Raw genomic sequence first — 20,999 nt, 5'->3', positions numbered from 1 at the left:
TTTAAGCACTAGACAAAGCTGCTTTTAATTGTTTTCCTATTATTTTTTCTCCTATTATTTTTCTATTTATTTTTTCCCCTATTACTTTTCCCTTTTTTCCCCCCCCTTACGTTCTTTTTCCCCCCTCTTTATTTAATGGGGGGTGGTGGTGTGTGGTGTTGGTTTTCCCCTCCCTATCACTATTCCTACGGAAGGTGTCCCGAGGGCTGCTGAGCCCACCCTCCTGCCTACGCGGGAAAAACCCGCCCCGCCGCAGCGCTGACGTTGCCTCCACGCAGCCGTGACGTCAGAGACGGAAGCCCCGCCTCCAGCCCTCGTGGCGGTTCGGCGCCCACCCTTTTCCCCGCACGGCAACGCGAGAGGGGCGGGGCCGCCGCCGGCGGCCCCGCCCCTCTCGCGTTGCCGTGCGGGGGAGAGGCGTGTCCCGCTAGGGCCGCCGTACTATCGATGTGGCCTGGGGAGGGAGCGGCTCCACGTCAGCCATCGCCGGAGCGGGATCGCCGCGGGCAGAGCTCCGCACCGGGCCCGACTCGACCGCACCGGGCCACCGCGCCACCGGGTACGGAGCCTTGCGCCTGGGGAGCAGCGGCCTCGCCGGGGCTGGGGGGCGCAGGGCGGTGGGGGCCGTGGCGGGGCCGCCACTTCGGCGGGGGCCGCAGGCCCGAGGCCTCACGGCGCCGCCGGCATCTTCCTGGTGGCTTCCTCAGGGGAGCCCCCAGCGCCGCTAACGGGGGGCCACGGGCCTGCGGGGGCCTAGAGCCGCCTCGCGTTTTGGGGTGCCTTTGGGTGCGGCCTCGCGGAGGGGTGCTGTGGCGTTCCCCTCTTGCTGGCGAACGGTGACATCTGAGTCTTCTGAGTTTGCAACCATAGCTAAATGTGCCAGGCGTTTTGAGCAGAAAGTAATCACCTGGAAAATGAAGAGAGAAATCTCCAACTGGCTATAAATTTACTCGGGATTTTTTAATACGCGTTTTTACATTATAAAGTCTAGGTTGCGCATCGATAAAATGACGTTTTCTCAGGGTTTTGGTCCATAAGGCCCCCAAGTTCCTAAGGCTCCCCAAGGGTGTAGCTGGAGAGCAGGGGTGGCTTTTTGTCTTCCTGTGTTGTACAAACTGTATCGCTTTCAATTTCCGTGTACAGGCACCCAGAACTCTTCTTGCTGAAGACGTAGAGTAGCACCTGCTTTGTGTCTGTGGGATTCGCGGTAGGATCGAACTGTGATCTCAAGGCTTGGTGCTTTGCAGTGAGGAAGACCTGGTGCTGGTTCTCCCTGCCAAGTCTCCCAGCCCTGCGTTTTAAGAGAGTGTTTTTTTCACTGCTGCTTTTCAGAGCCTAGAACACACTCCACATTTTCATGCTTCAGAGACCTGTTTGGCTGTGATTTTTGAGAGAATTTCTGCAGTTGAGATATTTGTATGAGTGAAGATATCTCGTCTACTCTACTTTGTGGTCTGTTTGAGTAGGTATTGGAGACGAAGGTGCTAGCTGCAGTGCTTTGAGGCAGGAGTTTGGGATAAGAGTATGGATAAAAGTGTACAAAAAGCTGCTGCTGAGGCAGGAAAACAGTTGTATTTCTAGAAATGAGCAGGAGCTGTTTATGTGGATATTTGTAAACAACGAGTTTGAAGGATCTAATCCTTAAAAATATACAATTCGTAACAGAAAGAGGTGTGTTTTAAAAAAATTGTATTGGATTTTTTTTGTAGTAGTAGTTGCGGTACTGTTTGAATGGTGTTGTTTTCTTGTGTAGAAAGAGGCTGCAGCCCAAATTAGCACAACTTACCTGCCGACGGTTCAGCCTGAGGTTCTTTAGGTACCTGCTTGACGAGAAAAGGGGCTTTGGACCCGGGACCAGGTTGTGTAGCGTCTCAGCTGTTCATTCAAATGCTGCAACTCCATGTCCCACCTTCCCTTGTCTTTCCTCAGAACTATTTGTGAGGCGCTGCTTTTAACCAGGCTGGGAACGGGTGTTTCTTGGTCTGTTGGATTTTGTTTGTTTTTCTTACTGCTTCAAAAATAAGGTAGGAGTGGAGAGTTTACAGCATTTGCATCTCAACAGTGGTCTGCAGAGATAAAAGAGGTGATGTGGGGTAGGAGCTGGCCTACCCAGACAATAACTTCTTAAACTGGCATGTTGTTGAAAGCTTTATGTCTTGGAGGTATGGCCCTGCTCAAGATCATTGAACTTAGAGGAAAAGTGATCTGCAGTGAATGCATAGCCTCGAGTTGGGGAGTTCGGTGTTTTCATCTTTGTGTAAATCACGACCTTTGATGGGGAACATTTTGTTCAGTTCTCTTGGCTCTATTATTAGTAAGTAATAATAATTACATGAAACAAGTGTGCTTTTACACAATATTTGACTGATGTCTAGTATTATAATTTAAAGTAAAAAGCCATCTTCCTTGTTTTAATGATTCATTAAACTCAGTCTAAGACTTCCAGAAAACTGATAGTAATAAAAGCACAGAGAAAGTAATTTTTGTGTAAATTTTTTGACACATTTTCTGTAGAAAATGCAAAATTGCTCATGTAACAAAAAGTAACAATTTTCTTAACTGTGCTTGTCAGTATGGTATCATAGCATTAACTGAGCAAGCTCAAACTTGAGCATTTTTCATTACTTAAGAAATGGAATAAAAAGTTTTATTTGATCCCAGATGTCTATTATATGAGGAAGAAACAAACATGAGAATGAGGATTGAGCTTAACTGCTAATTTTGTTATCTAAACTGTCAGCCACGCAGCAGCTTTGATAGATCTGTAACTTTCTCGTACTTTTTGCTATAAAAATACTGACTTTCCTCATTAGTGTCTAGCAGAGCAGTTAGACAGTAGAGTTGAGCTGGTCTGGGGCTCCTTGGCAAGTGAGAGGGCAGTCCAGCTTCCCTCTCCATCACGTTGTCTTTTCTCCCATCCTTGGTTTCTGCTTTGTTGGATCTTGGGCTTAGCCTCAAAGCTTCCTTCGTAGGCTGATTCAACTTGTTAAACAAGTCAAAAACTCCTCCCTTTTATTTGCTGTGACGTTTTTCAGCTGCTTTTGCAGCTTGGGTCAGTTCACCTGGAGGGGCACAGGACTGCAGGGGAGGTAGTGGGAATATATAGCCAGGGTGAGCAGATGAAGGAAAAGCTGTTGCTTCTCTTCAGCTGCAGTTGGGTGCCTGTATACTTCAGTTATCCCTGACTGCCTAAGTATTGGAAAGATTTATTCCATTATTTTTTTCTTTGGGAAATTTCATGCTCTTCATTTTTTGGTACTAACAGGAGTATTTTAGCATAACAGAAAATTGAGAAAGCTTTTGAATGTGGCTTCTCAAGAAACCCAGCAATCCCTTCAAATCATTAAGTCATTTTAGAAAACGTTTTTGTGTTGTTTGTGAATAAAATCTGTTGACTTTGGGTTGGCTTTGTTTGCTTGTTTTTTTAGGTTGTCTGATATTTGTGTCAAAATAATTCTTCCACTGAGAAAACTTTTGTAACCAAGAACCATGACAGCTGCAGAGAACGTGTGTTACACGTTAATCAATGTTCCAATGGATTCAGAACCACCTTCTGAAATCAGCTTAAAAAATGACCTAGGCAAGTAATGGACAATGGTTTGAAGGATACTCCATCTTACCTGAATTCTTCTTGTATTCTCTCATTGTGCCTTTCCTAGAATATTGTTTACATCTTACAAACTAAACAAGTCAATTTGATGTTTATTTTGTTCTGTTGATTTTTGAAATGTGTACATTCCTCTGTTTGCTGTGTTTCGAGACACTTAATGATATTTATCTTATGTGTTTTGGTCTGTGTCATCCCCTGTCCCCCCCCCCCCCCCCCCCATCTGCAAAAATTTGAAATCTTTTTCTGTCTTTCTGTTTGAAGTAATACTTGTTTAGGCTGAGGCAGATTTCAGTAATGCAATGATAAGCAACAAGCTGTGTTATCACTTGTTCAGTGCACTGCTGTATCTTGCCGGCAGAAATGGCAGTGTTGGTATTTAGTATACATATGGCATCAAGAGTGCATTGTAGTATCCTGGTATAAAAAGCTGTTTCAATTTAAGCATTGAGACAGTTGTGAAATTTGTTGAACTCAGTTAATTCCAGTATGTTGATCCTAGAGTTGTTTGAACTCCATGCTTATTCGTCAAGTATCTCTTGCTTCCTCTTTATCCTTTTAGTTAGAAGTAAGGGTGTGAATTTTATTGATAGAGTATATTGCACCCCTTCAGTGCTATGTTGCACTCAGGGAGTTTGTATCTTCTGACACTGAAGATCCGTATTCCTGTTAAACTAACTGTGACATGTTAGTCATGATTTCATTTCCTCTAGAAAAAGGAGATGTCAAGTTGAAGACGGAGGCCTTGAAGAAAGTAATCATTATGATTCTGAATGGTGAAAAACTACCTGGGCTTCTGATGACCATTATACGTTTTGTACTGCCTCTCCAAGACCATACCATCAAAAAACTGCTGCTTGTCTTTTGGGAGATAGTGCCAAAGACCACTCCAGATGGCAGGCTTTTGCAAGAAATGATCCTTGTATGCGATGCATACAGAAAGGTAGCCCATTATTTATTTCATTGCTTATGTTGCTATACTGGATCTTTATAGAAAGTGTATTTTCTTTTGTTATTTAATATATATATATATATAAATGGCTTATGCTCAGCATTTCCTTCCTAACCATTTTGTCTCAGTGCTTCAGAGCTGGATAATTGCAGATAACCAGCAGACCTACTACCAAGGAATTTTTATGTGTTCTTTTACCGTTACAACTTAACAAAAATTTAGTGCTTTTCATTTCCAAGTCAATGAACCTCAAATATGAGGGGTAACCTAATTACCATCTTCATAGTGTCTTGGGACAAGCCATGGTACATAGAAGGACACTATTTTTGAAGTCACTTCATAGTCATGTATTTGGCGCTCCTTCACAAAGATAATAAGGTCCTTCAACTTCTTTGGGAGTGGTTTGGAAACAGATGAACTCTTATCTGCTAGAGGTTAGTATCCATTGTGCAGGAATGCTTGCCGGATGAGCTTTCACAGCCCTAGCAATCAGAAAAAACACACACAATGCAGAAAAAAAAATAATCAGGCTTTGTAAGTTTTACTACACAGAAATAGGTGTTTTTAAATACTGTGGAACAGACGTGTTTTAAGAAGGTGTTTCACAAGAAGATGGTGTGGTGTCGTTGGGGACGTTGGGAACTTGTACCATGGGAAAGCTTAGTGTGGAAGAAGACTAGCAAGTGCATTCATCTTAGTTTAACAATTAGGCTGAAGAGGCTGGCATTTTAAATACGTTTCTTGTTGATTTTAGGATCTTCAGCACCCAAATGAATTTATCCGAGGCTCCACTCTTCGTTTTCTTTGTAAGCTGAAAGAAGCAGAACTGTTGGAGCCTTTGATGCCAGCCATTCGTGCATGTCTAGAACATCGTCACAGCTATGTGCGCAGAAATGCGGTTCTTGCAATTTACACGATTTATAGGTAAATGCCAGAAGTCATGGATGCAGAAGACCAAGGCTAGCTTTAGTGATCTGGATAGTTTTTGACATCTCATAAACATTTGTCAATCGCTGGTGTGGTGTTTGGGTTTTTTGTTTGTTTGTTTGCTTTTTCTCCTCTAACAGACTTCTGTGGAAAAGCAAAAGGTACTGCTGCTGCTGCTTTCTCAAGTATGACTGAGGTCCTTATATTGCAGGTTAATTTGTATAGGCAAATGCCTTTCTTAATGATCTAAACATTATTAATAGTAATCATTGTCCACAACCATAAATATAGAAGGATCCTTGCAGGAATTGCATATATAAATTTATTTGAAGTGAGACATTCTTCATGTACTGCAGTTATATACTAAACATTATTGCAGTTGTTATGTGAACAGTGTGGCTGAATGTTACTATTAAACAGAAATTATTGGTGGGGTAATGTCTTAGCTGTCATGATAGCAAACAATTTTTTAAAGCTCCTTGAGTCTGTTCGTAGTTTCAAATAGCTACACAAAAGCTATGTATCACCGTTTTATGCTTTTTTGAATTTTTGTAAATGCTTGTCTTTAGGATATGTACTTAAGCCTTAGGTTCTACTCCTTACCAGTAGTTCTTTTAATTAAGATTTTTTTTTTTGAAGAAATTTTGAACATCTTATACCTGATGCTCCTGAATTGATCCATGATTTCTTGGTGAATGAGAAAGATGCAAGCTGCAAAAGAAATGCATTTATGATGCTAATTCATGCAGATCAGGTAAGGATACTTGTCCTCAAACTCGTTTGGTTTAAATACTTCAAAATGTGCTAGGTAACTAGATAGTAGTTTGGTAGTATAAACTATTTATATTCATTAAAAACCTTATATGGTAGTGTTAACCTGTTTGTGGAATATTTGGTAACTGAAAAAGTTAAAGTAGGTCTCTAGTGCTGTCTTCATTTTAAAGGAGAATTGCTGTATTTGGTGAAGGCATATGTTGGTGCTGAAAACTGTAATTAGTTTTGCCAAGTGAGCTTAACCAGATGGAGAAGTGCTCCATTACCTACTGTTTTATAGCTTTTGTAGTCACATGAGAAAGAAATTGCCATTTCTTTCTCAGCGCTTTGGATTATTTGCTCTACAGGCAATTGCCTTTTGTGCCTGATTGCCATTAGTTTTGTCTCTCTTTTTGCCATCTATAGGTAGAATGGGTTAATTTGCTCTTCACGTTTACAATGTTTTCATAAATTGTTTTAAATTTCAAGTTGAAGGGTTGAATATATGCTGGTTTGTGTTTTGATTTTTAAAATGTGTTTTGATTTAAAATATACCTGAGTAAGCAAACTCAGAATAATTTAGAATAATTTATCTTTTATTTGTATAGGATCGAGCTTTGGATTATTTGAGTACCTGTATTGACCAAGTCCAGACATTTGGTGACATACTGCAGTTGGTTATTGTTGAACTAATTTATAAGGTAAAAGGGAAATGTTGTGACACATTTATAATAAATGTACATGTTAGATTATATTAGACTGCTTTTTAAAAGGGATAGAATGTTGTTGGAAAAGGCATTATAGCTAGCATTTAGTCTCTGTCAGGAATATGTCATTGTTTAGTACAGCTGAATAAGATTTATCTCTTGAAACAATAAACTGCTCAAGTGTGCACAGTGTAGAGCAGTTACGTCTCACCTGATTTGCTGTGATGTGGACTGTGTATTATCAGACTGTTCTTCACGGACAGGAGCAGGGCATCTGTTACAGAAGCTAGTAGAGTCTATGCCCTTCCTTTCGATCTGAGATTTTAAGATCTTGTAGCATTGCATAGAATTGTCAATAATAACTTTAATAGCTTTTGTAATTAGATTTGTATAACTGTGAATGACACTTCTTAACCCCAGAAAATGTTCTCAACCTTTTGCTTAGTTTTGTCCTTGTTGTAAGATAATGGAGCAGTTAAGCTATACGATTGCTATTTTATTTTTTCTTTATGTGCCAACTATGCATTGTTCTTATCTAGGTCTGTCATGCAAATCCATCAGAGAGAGCTCGGTTTATTCGCTGCATCTACAATTTATTGCAGTCATCGAGTCCTGCAGTGAAGTATGAAGCTGCAGGTACTCTAGTTACGCTCTCCAGTGCACCAACAGCAATCAAGGTATAAAAGTGATGTTTTCAGATGTTTCAGTAGCTTTTAGTGCACTGGAATGAGTACTGTATGCTGTACGTTGATACTCGGAAAGACTGAAGGCTTTAGTAATGTGGGGTGTTTTAACACTTGACATATGAAACACTGTCTTAAAATACCTCTTAAATTTGGTCACAAAAAAAGACTGGGACTGTATTTTGCAGACCTGCAGCTGGTGGACTTCATGTCACTTTGGTAAGGGACTGTTGTACAGTAGTTGGTAGCCGCCTGCAGTTGTCTTGACATGCTTAGCAAAGCAGACTAAAGCTGAAGGTTTGCAGAGATTGAATGACTTTCTTTACTCGTAAATATTACTCTTTTCAGACCAGGGTGGAAACATAAAGCAGTGAAGTTTTACATTGATTACTGATTGACTTTGAGTTCCCAGATTTATGTTTATACAGCTGATTATTTGAGATCACACAGAAATTTTGAACTTTGTATGGAAATTTCAAAAATAGAATATGCAAGTCTAGATTTAGAGTAAAAGCATTGTAAATAGTAGTTTCAAAAGATCAGGAGGAGTATTAATTCCAGCATTCTTGCTTTAGCGTTGTCATTTTGTTGGGTAGGAGTATTGTACATAGAAGCTGTCATTAAAACCATATCTGCATAGGCTAATGCTGGCAACTATTTTAAATTGGTTTTCATGCCTTGTTGTGTACTTAAGATCTGACACAAAGCATGCCAGGAAATTTATCTCTTTGTGACTTTCTCTGAATTTGAAATCAAGTCTGTGTATTGAGCTGATGCCATTGTGAGCCTTCCTCTGTGATTTTTGTAATGTGGTGGTAGAACTGACATTTACAGTGGACCAGAAAGTTTTGAAGACTGTTCTCATGTTCATTTCTGTGCCAACTCTTTGAGTAGTTGCTTTAATAATAATGTAGAAGTTGTCTTTTCCTGAATTTCTCTCAGAAATTTGCCAGTTTCTCCTCTTCATTACTTAAAAAATGTTTTTGATCCTTTTAATTTTAGGCAGCTGCCCAATGCTACATAGATTTGATTATTAAAGAAAGTGATAATAATGTGAAGCTGATTGTTTTGGATCGGTTGATTGAATTAAAGGAGCATCCCTCCCATGAACGAGTGTTACAGGTATGTGAGCTGTCTCTTTTCCTGCAAGCTTATTGAAGGCTTTTCTTTCCCAAACAAAACTTTTGGGTGTTGTGATGTATGGAAAAATGTACTGCTGAAGTTTAAATCTTCTGTTCATATGTTTTTAGTAAAAACATATTGGATGGACTTTTATGTTTATGACTTGCTGCTTTTATTGTCTGCATAAGAATTGACAATGGCAAATGCTGTCTTGATTGTAAGACTGAATGATGTAGCTTGCATGGTAGACTTTTATGTAAATGTAGAATGTATTAAATGAAGACTGTGAAGTTCCTAATGCCTAGGGTATCTGCATGTTTGTCAGTAGATTATATACTATGCATCCAGAAAGTCTTTGAAAATCCTTGAAGACTGAAAATTAGAATTGTATGAAAAGGAAGTCACTTAAAGCAACAAAGCCATTATCATTTTGTTATTGTTTCAGGATCTAGTTATGGACATCCTCAGAGTCTTGAGTACCCCAGATCTAGAAGTGCGTAAAAAAACCCTTCAACTAGCTCTGGATCTTGTCTCTTCAAGAAATGTGGAGGAGGTAAAATATATATTTTTTTTGTTTCATTACATTGTTTTTTATTCTTTGGAAAAATATGGGACTTTTTCAATGTTATTTTATCTTTTCTGCAGCTTGTGATTGTTCTGAAGAAGGAAGTGATTAAAACTAATAATGTGACAGAGCATGAAGATACAGACAAGTATAGACAGCTGCTTGTTCGTACATTGCATTCCTGTAGTGTTCGGTTTCCAGATATGGCTGCAAATGTTATTCCAGTGGTATGCAAATGTTTAATTATATTGTCATTAAATATGTTCTAGCTATACCCAAAACCTGGAGAATAACTGAAGCTGAGGTGTTTCCAACAGTAGCCTCACACAAAGCAGTACTATTTTTAATCCCTAAAGAAATATAGGACTTTTGATGCTGTAGTTATTTGTCTACTGAGACTTTATTTTTAAATATTTTTGAAGAACATGAGCTGAAGAGTACCTTTACTTAAAAGTGTAATAATTTGTATCATTAGAAAAACAATTTTGGGATTATGATAATTGGTAACTGATTGGAATTGACTTAAGGTTGTTTGACTTCAGCTTTGTTTAACAGGAGATCTATACACAGTTTTATTTTTCTCAGTGTAGAAGGAAAATACTATTGTACAAATTAGCTGTGCTGCTATTTGTGCTCATGTTCACTCTTTTGTGCTAGCTGATGGAGTTCCTTAGTGATAATAATGAAGCGGCAGCTGCTGATGTCTTGGAGTTTGTACGGGAAGCAATCCAGCGATTTGATAACCTCAGACCTCTTATTGTTGAGAAGATGCTTGAAGTCTTTCATGCTATTAAATCTGTCAAGTGAGTCCAAAATATGATATCAAACAGACATTGGAGCACCCTGTGGCTCACTTGCATTGAATGTATATTGTCATTAAGCATGTACCAAAATCCTTGCAACCCACACACAAGAATAACTGAAGCTGAGCTATTTTGGGGGTAGATGATTTCTAGGTATAGCTTCCTTCTTGCCTACTTGTACAAAAGAAATATTGGGTGCTTGTTGCATTGAATGAAGAAAATAAATGCAGATTTTGCTTTTATAGTGCAAATGATAATTGTATTTCCACTTGGTAGAGGGTAGCATTGTTGATGAAGGCCAAATCTAAAGTGATATATTTGTTAAAACAGTTACTAAGGGATTATTGCAGCAGGAATTTGCACTTGTAGGCAACTGGAAATACTTCCTGTACATTTATTAGAAAACCCACTCTAACACAGACTGGGCTTTGCAATCTGCAAAGCTGCTTTAGTACCTTTCAGGGCTCTAAAAACTTGGTTTTCTGATGGATCTGTAAAAGTTAAGTCATATGAGAACTTCCGTGTATCAAGACATTGCTCTGCATTGTTCCAATACACAGGACATTCTGAATCTTATCTATTGTTGGCTCATGAAATGGGAAAACATCCTGGGAAGCTTTGCTATTGTTTTCCCTAATCTTCATTCATGTTCTTGTTTTTCATTTGCTCCTGTTAGTTTCTCTCAGTTAACTGGAGAAATTACAGCTGACTTTATTCACGTACAGTAGAGTTATTTCATTATGATCACAATGAAATTTAATTTTGTGGATATCAGGATTAACACAGATGGGAATAAATTTGTAGAAGAGAACTTACCTCATTTGATATACTTGTTCATTAGTTTACTAAGGCCAAAAGGATGATTGTTCTTGATCAAACTTGCTTTCTGTCAATTGCGTCCTCTTGAATTTGTCGAGGCTGGCCTTTACCACCTGGCCATAAATCACTTCCCTTGATGCTAGTTGGAGTATATAATGAAAGCATGACTTAAGTTGCTGTTCTTGCCTTAGGATTTATCGAGGAGCTTTATGGATCCTTGGCGAATATTGCAGCACAAAGGAAGATATACAAAGTGTAATGACAGAAGTTCGCAGATCACTTGGGGAGGTAGGTTTACTTTGTGGTTTTACTTACTATTATGCAGTGTGTTTTATAAGAAAAAGATATTCTTAAAAAATCAGGTAAGATGCAACAGGGTTTTGAGCACTTGTGATATGTAAAGGAGTGTATGCAAGAAGTCTAAAGTAAAAACTAGTTAGGGTTTTGCATTTGTTATTAAATTTTTTTAAGTAGCATACCTGAAGCTAGCTTATACTAAGAATAAGTGATATCTGTTAAGAGGGGAGGTGAGAAATTCCTTATTTCAGAAAATTATGGCAGCTTTAAGATACAATTTAATTATACCCACTAACAAAGGAAGAGTGCTTTAAGTCTGGGTTGTTCTGAGAGTGATCTAAGACAATCTGTGCAGTGTGAGCTTTATGCATGGGTAGGAGGCTTACGTATATATTTCAACATCTGCCTATCTCCTCAAACTCTCTCAAAACTGTTGCACTGTAACTGAGCTTTTACTTATAAAAGCCTTAACAATGCAGGTAATTTTTATTAAAACCTTCTGCAGAACAAAAATTTTTTTTTTTTATATTAATTGTAACAATTGTTTCCTGTTTGTTTCTAGATTCCAATAGTAGAATCTGAAATCAAGAAAGAAGCTGGTGAGCTAAAACCTGAAGAAGAGGTGTCTGTGGGTCCAGCCCAAAAATTGGTGACAGAGATGGGCACTTACGCAACACAGAGTGCTCTCAGTAGTTCCCGACCTGCCAAAAAGGAAGAAGACAGGTATTTAAGATGTTATATTAGGCCAGGAGTGACTTGGTTAATTATTTTTTTTAAGTGGTTGAGGTAATTTCCTGTTTTAAGGTATTATCCCAGGTAGATGGTATCTGATAGGAAGTTGCCTAATTGCTTAGGATTTGTAATCAAAGCTTACTGCATATCAAAAAGGACATTATTAATTATGGTATCCTAAATTCTAGCTGATTCTTTATAATTTATACATAAAGTCCCCTCACAGTTTTAGTTGGATAGAGAGATGTTGCCTTTAGATTAAAACATTTTTTGTTGTTAATATCACCTTGCACAATTTAATACTTGCTATAGTTTATTTCATTGGTAGCTAGAATAATTGCTATATTTCCTTAATTACTGCAGATGGGCTACTTCATCTTGACTAGTCATTATCATCTCAGAGCTACAATGAAATTATTATACATTACACTTTCACTTCACTCCCTATTCTGTGTGGAAATGGCTGTGTGACTTGTGAATATGTCTATAACTGGAAAATTACTTCTAGAGAAAAAAAAAGCTTCTGAGACCTTTCAAGCTTGTTTTGTTTGTACAGTATGGATGTTAAGGTGTGAAGATAAGTAGGCTCAAGACTGTCATCCAAAACTAGTTTTCTGATGATAATTTGTCTTTTCAGACCTCCGTTACGAGGTTTCCTGCTTGATGGTGATTTCTTCGTTGCAGCTTCACTTGCTACAACTTTAACTAAGATTGCTTTACGATATGTGTCACTAGTTCAAGAAAAGAAGAAGCAAAATGTAAGTCATCTATTGTGTTTTTAAACAGATCCAAAAATGGGTTAAGTCCAAAGTGAAGTGCCAGTTACGTGATTGGATAATAATGATTATTTGGGTCACAAACAGCCTGCTGCTTTCCAGCCACTCTATCTAGACAGTCTCTAAATTATGCTGCTTGGTTTCTAGATAACAAGTACTAAAAAAAATAAGTAATCTGTTCAGAGATTTTATGATTTGATTAATGTGCACCTTTTTGTAATTAAGTCAGAAATAAACATTTCTGTAAAGCTATGTAAAATGCAATAACCTCCTTCCATTCTCTTTCCTTTGTCCTCCTTCTCAGTCCTTTATTGCTGAAGCTATGCTGCTGATGGCCACTATTCTCCATTTGGGAAAGTCCTCTCTTCCCAAGAAGCCGATTACAGATGATGATGTGGATCGTATTTCCTTGTGTCTAAAAGTTTTGTCAGAATGTTCCCCTCTCATGAATGATATTTTCAACAAAGAATGCAGGCAGTCCCTCTCTCATATGCTGTCAGCCAAGCTAGAAGAGGAGAAACTTTCTCAGAAGGTGAGCTATTATAAGTGTGTACTCATAAACACTTGGAATTTTTTACCAGATGTTCACATCTGAGCAGGTCTCAGAAATGTCACCATTTGACTCTAAGTCAGCCATTATTTAACTGTGTCTCTGTGCTAAGGAATGGAATTCACTGTGAATTCTTGAATATTTCTCTTCCTGCAGAAAGAATCTGAGAAGAGGAATGTGACAGTTCAGCCAGATGATCCCATTTCCTTCATGCAGCTTACTGCTAAAAATGAAATGAGCTCAAAAGAAGACCAGTTTCAGCTTAGCCTTCTTGCAGCAATGGGAAACACACAGAGGAAAGAGGCTGCTGATCCTCTTGCATCCAAACTTAATAAGGTAATGTGAAAGTCAGTGTTTTAATTGTATATACTTTGTGCTGCTTATGCACAGGATCAGCTTTGGGAATCGCAGGCTGGAACTGATAAACCAGGTTATGCTGGTTGATTGGAAAGACCAAGGTATTTCCTGGTTAGGATCAGGAGAAAGAGAAAAGCCCTTGTGCTTAAAGTTGTTACCTTCCTTGCATGGGAGGGGAAGAATAAGGAAGAGACTTGGAGAGTACTGAGCTGGTGGGATATGGCGAAGAAATTGAGATTGTTTGCTAGTCTGAAGAGCCTGGTAAGGTTCACAGGGAAAAGAGCAGGGATGTCACAAGTAATTAAGAACCCCTTTCTTTCTTTGGCTGCCATATGCGATTGCGAAGTGCTTGTTTCACTCTTTATATCTTTTTTTGCTGCTGGTTACCAGACCTGCAGAGAAGGTCAAAAGAGAAGTAGTCTCTTGATTCATTCATTAGTTAGAGTTAAAAACCCAGACTTTTATTCTTTAAAAGTCTGGATTAATTCTTTTTACTGTTTAAAGTTACCTTTTCATTTTAAGTCAGCTGATCTTTTTAAGAATAAATAGCATTACAGTCCATATTTTAGGAAGTTATGTGAATTCAGTTCAGAATACATTTCATCTGGAAAGGTTTTATAATTGTAGTGTGTACGCAAAAAGATGTGAAGGAAGGATGCAGTTAAAATTTATTTGTATGAATAATACGGACAGTCACTGTGTGTTTAGCTGTAAATCCATGAAATCTGTTTATTTTGGAAGACTTATGCGTGAACTTTAGATTTCCTAAACATCACAACTTCTTTAGATAGTATTTTTTAGACAAAACTTGTGGTGATTGTTTGCAGTGTTTTTTCCAATTTTTTTTTACTCCTTTTTTCTTACTAGTAAGTTAGTTCTGTGAAATTAAAAGCTCTTTGTACACCTGCTTGATTTGGAGGCTCATATTAAAGAGTAACGGCTTTAATTGTACTTTATTCCTATTTTTTGTCATTGTTTGACATGATTCCATGTTTTAAATTGGTTTATGAGAAGAAGAATACCTTTAAACTCTTCTCTTTCACAGGTGACTCAACTGACAGGTTTCTCGGACCCTGTCTATGCAGAAGCGTATGTCCATGTCAATCAGTATGACATTGTGCTGGATGTGCTTGTGGTCAACCAGACCAGTGATACTTTGCAGAACTGCACACTAGAACTAGCCACGCTAGGTAAGGAGTAGTGGTGGAAACAAAGCAACCGTTGAGTAGCTGTGAGGTGCTGGGTGTTGGCACCCAATTGGAAGGAGTTTCTGAAACCCTTCTCAGTACTTACGGATTTATGCTAGCTAGTTGCAGTTTTGATAGGATGTATTTGAATGCCTTTAAAAATATATAAACTTCCTCCTAATCTTTTGTAAATCATTTGATCAGACTAATAATGGAGGTAAGTAAAAGGAATATATTATGTAATATGTTTTTATGTGTTTTTCTATTTATCAGCTCAGTAAAGTGGAATGCTGTAGTTCGCAGTTGGTGTCTTCAGATATATTGCAAAAACTGACTTGATACATCATTCTTGTGTGTAGAGCTGATGCTGTTGATGCTATGTTCTCAAATTGCACAGTTTGATAGAACGAAGGAGTCTTTCACAATTGCTTGTTAAGGATTAGGAAAAATAACAGCTCTTACAGCTCTTACTGTTTCCTGGGAGCAATTATATTCAAAATCAAGGTGATACTTTGGCCTCTTTATAAATAGCTTAGTGCATGTAATAGTGGACGTTGAACTTTGGTTTTGGGACAATTGACAGTAGGATTAGCTATTATAATGCTGTCAGTGATTAAAACACAAGGTAGAATTAACCATTTCCTGATGGTTAAAAATTTAATACTAGACTCAATCCAAAGCCCATTTAAGTCAGTATTTACATTTGTTTTCAGTGGGCTTTGGGTGAATCCACTGATATTTTAACTGAAATTTTAAATGTAATATAAATTATTTTGCCTTGCAGGTAGTGAATGGTAAAAAAACCCAATCAAACAAAAAAAATCCAAATCAGCAAATGCCTTTATACTGGTATTTAGTGCAACTCTGTAGACATTAGAATTGAATGACAAGAAAATAAAAAAATGTTGTTCCAAAAGCTAAACTCATTGTGTACTGGTAATGTTCCCTGACCCCATTTCCCTATTTCTTTACACAGGTGACTTGAAACTTGTGGAAAAACCATCTCCTCTGACACTTGCTCCACATGATTTTGCAAACATTAAAGCTAATGTCAAAGTCGCTTCAACAGAAAATGGAATAATTTTTGGTAATATTGGTAAGTAAACAATTCAGTGTGCAAAATTAACGTTAATGTGTAGCATTTCTTAACTGCTTAATAAGCTCAAAAAATAATTAAACCACTTCATAGTGGAAGATGAAATTAAATGGTCTACAATGTATTGATATTTTGTGATGAATTTTAAGCAAATTGTATCTCTTTTACTTAACATCATAGTAGAGCATGCTACCTTTTAGAATGATTGTCAGCATGATACTTGAACCCAAATCTCTGAATTTGAACTGAGCTAGGCAGGCTTGCCTGAAAGACCAATACACTTATCTCAAAGTTCTGTGGCAACTGGGTAAAGCACTTGAAGAGGACAGAGGTCAGTTGAAGAGGACAGAGGTCAGCAATGAGGTTCAGCAACTGGTGACTGTTGTTAGCTGGCAGGTGGTAACTGAGCGCTCTTCTTGAGTGCAAATTCACTTTTTTAAACATTAAGGTGGTTTGTGGTTTATATTGCAGTGTATGACGTCTCTGGAGCAGCCAGCGACAGAAACTGTGTGGTTCTCAGTGATATTCACATTGACATCATGGATTACATCCAGCCTGCTTCTTGTACGGATGCGGAGTTCAGACAGATGTGGGCAGAATTTGAGTGGGAAAACAAGGTTAGTTTTATTTTTTGTATGTTATTTGGGGGTTTTGTTGGTGAGGTGTAATTCTGTTTCTTGTTTCTACATCAGCTCATTATATCAACATTATCTCTTGTGATACAAACCTCATTCAACATCCTCATTGGATGTTGGCCTCAAGTAACTCATTCTCTTATTGTTGTCTGTTTCACAAGGTTGGTGATGCAATAACTATTTTTTTCTTACAAAAGAGGTATGTGCATTGAGCCTTACCTCTGGTACGGAAGGTGTCCAAATTGCTTGGTGATTGCTGTGTATTTTGGCTCAAAGGTAAGATAGCAACAAGTATAAGTTTATGTTGAGACTGCAGAATTAGTCATACTGCTTAGCCTCTCCAGTTCTGAGTTATGCTGTCTTTTTTTTTCTCTTTTTTTTCTCTCTTTTTTTTTTTTTTTTTTTTAAATCATAGAATGCTTTGGGTTGTAAGGGACCTTTTAAAGATCATTTAGTCCAGTCCCCCTGCCATGGGCAGGGACATCTTTCACTTCATTACTTTGCAATACAGCTGTAGCACACAGAGTGGTTATGGATTCTACCTAAGACCAACAAATAAGACCAACAAAATGGTAGGTACAGTTAATATTGAAGGGCGCCCAAACTGTTAGTTACAGACCTGTTAAAAAAAGCGTTTAAGGGAGATAATCTCATGCAGCAGAACAATGTAATTTAAGAATAGAAACAATTAAAACAGAATGGGAAGTACTTTACCCAAACTGTAGCGTTGTTTGCTACATGTATTAACGTGTATTCACTTGAGAGTGGATTTAAGTTCCCTCAGAGGGAAATTGTAAACGGCAAATTTTAATCCATAATACTTGAAGCCTTGGCAATTTGTATACTCCTAAAAGATGTGTTAAAAAGCCATTTAAACAAGACCCACAATACTCAGTATGAGGAAGCCAATGCAGCCCAGAGAGCTTTGTTGCTAGAAGGGAAATATGAAAGTAGTTTTTATCATTGGTTAAAAGCAAGCTTTTGGACTAGATAACATTATTTCTTGTGCTGGCAATGGGTAAACTGTATTCAGACACAAAGTATACTGTTTGCTGTAGAGAGTCTACGTGTTCAGCAGAGTATCATATTCACCTAATACATTTCAGAAATCCTGGTCATAGCATGGAGTTCCCACCCTTTAACAAGTGGATGGCAGGAGGTGAAAACTTTGTATTATGCCACCACACGATGTGATTTGGAGCCAGCTTACTGAATGTGGTGTTCCTTAAGGAGAAATGTAGCAGTAATCTTCTTTATAGAGCCCTGAAGAAGAGATGGTTTCAGAAATGCCTGAGATGCTAATTAAAACAATTGCAATTTTTTTCCCTTTTTGAAGGTTACAGTGAATACCAATATCATTGATCTAAATGAATACTTACAGCACATACTGAAGTCAACCAATATGAAGTGCCTGACTCCAGAGAAGGTGAGCTATTTGCTTGAAGAATTTTAGACACCCTTTTTAGTTTGTGTGCTTTGTTTAATTTGTTTAGCATTTGTTATAAATATTATTAGAGCCGCTTGTTTACAATATGAAATTGTACATATACTTCAAAGTTTTTAACTGAGTGCTCTGAAATGAGCAAAAGCAATCTAATATTCTCAAAATTGTGTGTCACTTAATCACTTCAGCTATTTTTTGCCCAGCTAGAAAATCAGAATGTCTGTTTTAATTTGTAGTAGCTAAGCTGTAGTACAGATTTGATGGAATCATGTATTTTTATACAGGTTGTTGGTTTTTTTTTTTCCAGTAGCTCCAAGTTCCTTCCTTCTCTGTCAAAATTTACCTTTTTTTGCCAATTTAGCCTTTTTGTTATAAAGCGAAATATATATATACAATAGCTATTTGCTTTTAAGATAGAATATATATAATAGCTATTAGCCAATACATGTATAGTAGCCAAAATATGTATACTAGCTATTGCTACTGTTCAGTTTCTTTACCGTTTTGCTGTTTATGAAATCAGATCACAAAATGCCATCCTACCTTGTTTTGATGAACATTGTAGATTGTATATCTTTCAATATTCATTTTAGAAAAAGGCCACCACTGTTCCCCATTGCATGATTCTCACATTTTAAAAAATTGTTGTATGCAAAGAAAGAAGTTTAAATGTTAAATAGTGATATCTGCCTAGCTATACATAGGATGAATTAAAAGCTATTTAAAGGATTTTGGCCTTTATAAAGAGTTCAAATGTGCTTTCTGTAGGCCCTTTCTGGTTATTGTGGCTTTATGGCAGCCAATCTTTATGCGCGTTCCATATTTGGAGAAGATGCACTTGCAAATGTCAGCATTGAAAAGCCAATTCATCTTGGACCAGAGGCACCTGTCACTGGTCACATACGAATCCGTGCAAAGAGTCAGGTAATGTAGCTTCTATTTAGAGCACTGTTTTTCCTTGTCATTTTTAAGAAAATGTCCTGAGCACTCTAAAAAAAATTTGCAAATTTTTGGGCATTAGTTATTTTCTAGTATTAGGTAAATGGGAAAAGTTTTAGGAAAGATAAATATAGAAACTTCAGCCTTAGTTTTAAAAAACTGTCTTACACACATTTTGTGAGGAAAGAATGGTTTTTTAATTAGGTGTAGTTGTACCCTAAAACCACATGGTACATCTTCTCTCCCAGTGCATTGCCTTTGGGCTAAGATTTTCTTATTTTATCTATAGCTCTGCAAATAGGATAGTATACTTGATTTGCTTTTAAATAAAGAGCAAATGTTCCCCAAGGTTCCATGATCTGTTTCCTACTGAATTATACATTTCCGTTTCATATAACAAGGAAATTTTATGCATGTAATTGCTGTTCACTGCTTCTTTTTAAAAACAACAAAACAAAACCCAAAGTCTTTCAGTAGAATTACTTTCTAAAGGTACATCTCTGAGTCTGCTTTAGGTTTTAGAACTTCTACCTCCTGAATAAAAAAAAAGTACAGAATTTGGAACTGTTTAATAACGAAACAGCTAGTGTACCAATAAAAGTATTTTAAACAGCGTACAATAAAGGACTGTCTTTCGCATTCATAACATAAAACCATTTAGTTTATCTGATGTCATTATAAAGATTTCAGAGGGGTTTAGATTAATGTTTCTGATATGTTTACAGTGGCGTTTTTACACAAGACAGCATTCGATTATATATGCCAACTTAGTTTCGTCTTGAGATCATTCTGTTGTTGATTAGGTGGATTTATTTGTGCAGTTGCTTTTGAGATTTCTTCGGTTTCTATGCAATATTAATACAGTTCTGTGATTAAATTATTTTCTATAGCTTTAGTGCATTGAGAGCTAGTATCAGCACTGAGACTTTCAACAGCTGAATTTCAGTAACTGGACTGACAATTGTAATTTCTTCAGTGGCAGCATACTTTCAACTGGTGGGAGGTCAAAAGGCTTACATTATTTATTTTTCTGCCTTTTGTATTGGTAACAGATTTAGCAGTTGCTACCTCAAATTTAAGTTTCATTATTTCAATAATATATGTAGATCTAGCCTTTACCTAGTGTTAAGAAGGTGTGCACTATAATGTATATAAACAAATGAACAGTTAGAAATACTTTAATTTCCGTGCCACTAACTTCATAGACTTCTGTGTATGACCCTTCCATTTCAATATAGATAAAGTTACTTTGATGTATCTGTATCATTAATGTCTTCTTTCTTTTCCTTACAGGGAATGGCCCTGAGTCTTGGAGATAAGATCAATCTGTCTCAGAAGAAAACAAGTTTATAAGTTTTACCTAATGTCTTTTCAGGTCTTTTACAATTTAACCTTAGGTATGTGGCTTTTGGGATCCAGAACATCTTATATTCTTCAGTGTTCTGTAATTGTAGAAGCCAAGCTTTTGAGCTGAAAGCATTCCAGCAGATAATTTATAGGTTCTCCATGATTGATACTGAGCAAAATTTTAAATCTCCAGGTTTTTTTCTTTGTCCTGGAAGTCATGTTTTCTTTGTCTCTAATATATACTGATGCTCACAGTACAATAAACAAATTATGCCAGTACTTTTTTGTCTGTAAATTATAAACTCTGTATTACTTGATCAGTATTGAATGTCTGGCAGGGGTATTTTGATACTCTAAGAAAATGAGAGTGCTCAATAGCTTAAGTGTGTACAATAATGTCTAGGCCTGAATTGTGTGAATGTGTGATCATGACTCTTACAATACTCTGGTATACCTGGGAGAATATATATGTAGTTGACAACTAAATCAAAGGCTGTATGTTCTAAATAGTTGGTTTAGTAATGTAATCACTTGGTACAGACAAGCTTGAAATATCAGAAAAGAGACTGTCAAAATTCAAGTCTTTCCAGCAAGTGGTAGAACCTTAAACTTTGTTTCTGAAACGCTTTCCTAATAGCATTATCATGAGTTACATAACATTGCTGGTGATGTTCTTATTTTTTAGTTAATACAGAAAAGAC

At 37.4% G+C, this 20,999-nt stretch overlaps 1 protein-coding gene across 1 annotated transcript; it reads left to right on the top strand.

Moving 5' to 3' along the window:
- The first annotated feature begins 524 nt into the window (after positions 1-524).
- COPB1 (COPI coat complex subunit beta 1) lies at positions 525-20,586 on the top strand. Its single transcript, XM_059825676.1, has 22 exons — positions 525-559; positions 3,429-3,580; positions 4,321-4,550; positions 5,314-5,483; positions 6,126-6,240; positions 6,848-6,940; positions 7,486-7,623; positions 8,632-8,751; positions 9,197-9,304; positions 9,397-9,543; positions 9,974-10,119; positions 11,130-11,226; positions 11,798-11,958; positions 12,605-12,725; positions 13,048-13,275; positions 13,450-13,629; positions 14,696-14,840; positions 15,814-15,933; positions 16,405-16,550; positions 17,905-17,994; positions 18,781-18,936; positions 20,245-20,586. Exons 2-22 carry the CDS (start codon positions 3,490-3,492, stop codon positions 20,302-20,304), a joined length of 2,862 nt encoding a protein of 953 aa, XP_059681659.1. The 5' UTR covers positions 525-559; positions 3,429-3,489; the 3' UTR covers positions 20,305-20,586.
- The last annotated feature ends 413 nt before the right edge of the window (positions 20,587-20,999 follow it).

This window comes from Gavia stellata, chromosome 17, assembly GCF_030936135.1.
Source record: "Gavia stellata isolate bGavSte3 chromosome 17, bGavSte3.hap2, whole genome shotgun sequence".
NCBI classification, from domain to species: Eukaryota; Metazoa; Chordata; class Aves; order Gaviiformes; family Gaviidae; genus Gavia; species Gavia stellata.
Note: the sequence above shows the minus strand (reverse complement) of the source record. Positions and strands in the feature narration are given on the sequence as shown.

What these genes read in the sequence shown, in the direction of transcription:
- COPB1 (XM_059825676.1), top strand. Translation starts at nt 3,490, where the DNA reads ATGACAGCTGCAGAGAACGTGTGTTACACGTTAATCAATGTTCCAATG. An exon ending in TTGTTGAACTAATTTATAAG is followed by an intron (nt 6,941 to 7,485) that starts GTAAAAGGGAAA and finishes GTTCTTATCTAG; the next exon opens with GTCTGTCATGCAAATCCATC. An exon ending in TTCGCAGATCACTTGGGGAG is followed by an intron (nt 11,227 to 11,797) that starts GTAGGTTTACTT and finishes GTTTGTTTCTAG; the next exon opens with ATTCCAATAGTAGAATCTGA.